The sequence below is a fragment of the Odontomachus brunneus genome, unplaced genomic scaffold (genome assembly GCF_010583005.1).
Source record: "Odontomachus brunneus isolate Ranch 3 - 2012 unplaced genomic scaffold, Obru_v1 Obru_scaffold_108, whole genome shotgun sequence".
Classification (NCBI taxonomy): domain Eukaryota; kingdom Metazoa; phylum Arthropoda; class Insecta; order Hymenoptera; family Formicidae; genus Odontomachus; species Odontomachus brunneus.
The window spans coordinates 245,707-248,303 of NW_022639558.1; the positions used below are offsets into that span (position 1 = coordinate 245,707).

At 30.0% G+C, this 2,597-nt stretch overlaps 1 protein-coding gene across 1 annotated transcript in view; it reads right to left on the bottom strand.

The window, feature by feature from the left end:
* Positions 1-422: 422 nt before the first annotated feature.
* The window catches only part of LOC116849152 (riboflavin kinase), a 2,650-nt gene continuing 475 nt past the window's right edge, over positions 423-2,597 (bottom strand). The window contains exons 2-4 of the mRNA XM_032826039.1: positions 1,218-1,366; positions 964-1,066; positions 423-720 (exon numbers count right to left, since the gene is read on the bottom strand). Coding sequence (XP_032681930.1) covers positions 617-720; positions 964-1,066; positions 1,218-1,366 — 356 coding nt within the window. The 3' untranslated portion in view covers positions 423-616. The remainder of the gene's footprint in view (positions 721-963; positions 1,067-1,217; positions 1,367-2,597) is intronic.

The following is a 2,597-nucleotide window of genomic DNA, read 5'->3' on the forward strand; positions in this document are numbered from 1 at the left end:
CTAACTACAATAGTTACTAATCCGGATTAACGTTGCCGTGTAAACGTAGTTACAGTCGATTACAGTTATTTTAAAAAATAATTGAATACCTTATGCGTTATGCAAAAATCTGTGCACCCACCCATATTTGCTCATCAAATATTTTTTTGACATCTTCCTTGCATAAGTGGTGAAGGTGCTACAGAGTTGGATTTTACATTTAGGCTCTTGAAAATTTGTAATAAATTAATATATGGGCTCATGCTGCACTGCGTGTCAAACGTTAATTCAAATAATTTATTTCATTTTTATTTTGCTTTTAAAAAAAAAAAAACGTTCTGTCACATAATTTTTCACGATTCTTACATTTGTAGAAGTTTACAACTATCTTAATATGTTTTTATCTTCTTTCTTAAAATCATGTAAATTAGCATTGAAAGGAGTAGAGAAAATATTCTTTATATTTTAAATAATCTTGATGACTTACTTGATGATATAATTACACTGTAAATAATATCTATTTATATGTTAATTTCTTTTACAGATCGTGAGATTGCTTGTAGTTTTACAACTCTTACATCATATCGAGATATAAATGAAATAATATATCCATTGTTAAGTAAAGCTTTCTAACTACTTATTTGATTAAGAAGTCATGGTTCTTCAACTTGTTTACAACAGGCTCTTCTAATCTCTTCTCCGCGATTGCGATGTCGTTCTTTATCTCTTTGATGAGTTCCTCTGTAAAGATAAGTAATAACAACTCACAGTTATATAGCAATACTAAATTATTCTGATTTCTCCCGAAATAATTATTTTAATCTATTTATACATTTTTTATACTACTTTTTATAATAGATATCATATAATTGTACAATAATTATATTATTTTATTAGAGAGTACTGTCTAATTAACTAAGATGTTATTGTCTATTTACTGTGGTACATTAATTTCATTATACATAATTGTATCATAGACACTACCTTCGGAGGAAAAATCCTTTTCTGGTCGTATATATCCAACGATAATCACTTTAAGCTCTTCACTATAAAAGTCATCTTGGAATTTGTGCAACAGATGGACTTCCTGTAATACGATTCAAGTGAGACATTTCTCGTGATGCGACGAATTTTTACATCATTCTGTTTGAGCAACAATTAAGTGACACTATATTTTATGACGATTGTCAATGAGTGTTGAGAAGAAAATATGATTACACTGTTGTCACTTATCGTACCAGTGATTTCTTTTCGTTCTTATAATACGGATTCCACCCTATGCTTGCGACCATTTTATAAACTCGTCTCTCCAAGGAGGCCCAGCCATAATAAATTCCAGTGTTCAAGTCGTTCGGCAATGCATTGATCACGGATTCCGGGAGGTTAGCTAATGTTTGAATATATTAGAGATTAATATGTGCGTTATCTTCACTAAATTAACCAAAGTCCCTCGATATTAACAGTGATTAAATTCGGATTTAGATATTTTTCGTTTGTAAACTAATAATATATTATCGATTATGTATCTTTTTCCTTAATTTAAATTTGTGAAAAGTTTAACATTTCTATTGTTCAACAAAGTACGCGATCGCCAAAATCGTCGAATTCACATGAAATTTCTCCTATTTCCGCTCTTTAAAAAAAGTTATTGCTATCGATATCACGTGCATGGCGTTATGAGAGAAATAGAATAAGACAATAATTGTACTCCAATTTTTGAGGTAGCAGTTTAACTAAAAGGCATGACATCGCCATAAAAATTTAGAATCGAGTGTAAATTACATAATAAATTTCTTTTCAAAACGATTATCTCGATAAAAGAACAATTTAAAGAAATTATCGCATAGGTTCGTTCTATTCATTATTCTTTGCATACAAAAGTAAGTATATATTTCGCGTAAAGAAAAAAACACGTTAAGGCAAATATTATTACAGACATTTATAATTTAATTACATTTATATTTGTGTTATAAACACAAATAATACATTTATAAAAAAAAAACTGAAGGTTGCGTTGAGATCGCAGATCGATAATTAGAGTCAAGCATTTATCATCGAAAAGATAATAACGTTCAACGCTTTATAAATAAATCGATATGTATCTTTATCGATTGTCAGTTTGCATTTATTTTTCCATATGATCCAAAAATTAAATCTCTGCGAGGATAATGGGCTTCACCCTAACAGATGTCCAGAAAACGTCCAGAGTACGTTCTGAGAACGTCCTGGGAACATTCCTACGTCCTCAGGATTTGAAACGAATTGTGCGCACAGTCACGGGAAATCCTAACCTGCAGCGAGTCAAGATCTTCGATCGTCGTCGACCCTGATCATCACTTAAAATACAAATGCAAGGAAAAAGGATAAAATTCAGTTTGCGTTCGCCAACACTCACAATTGATTGCTCCTTTTTTTTACATTGACGTTCAAAACGCGCTTTTGTCGGTATGAACTTACTGTGAACATTTAATTCCAATGACGTATATACATAGACGACTAAACATTCATATACCTCTGCTATAGCTTTCTGTTCAACAAATTTTATATATATATATATATATATATATATATATATATATATATATATATATATATATATATATATATATATATATATA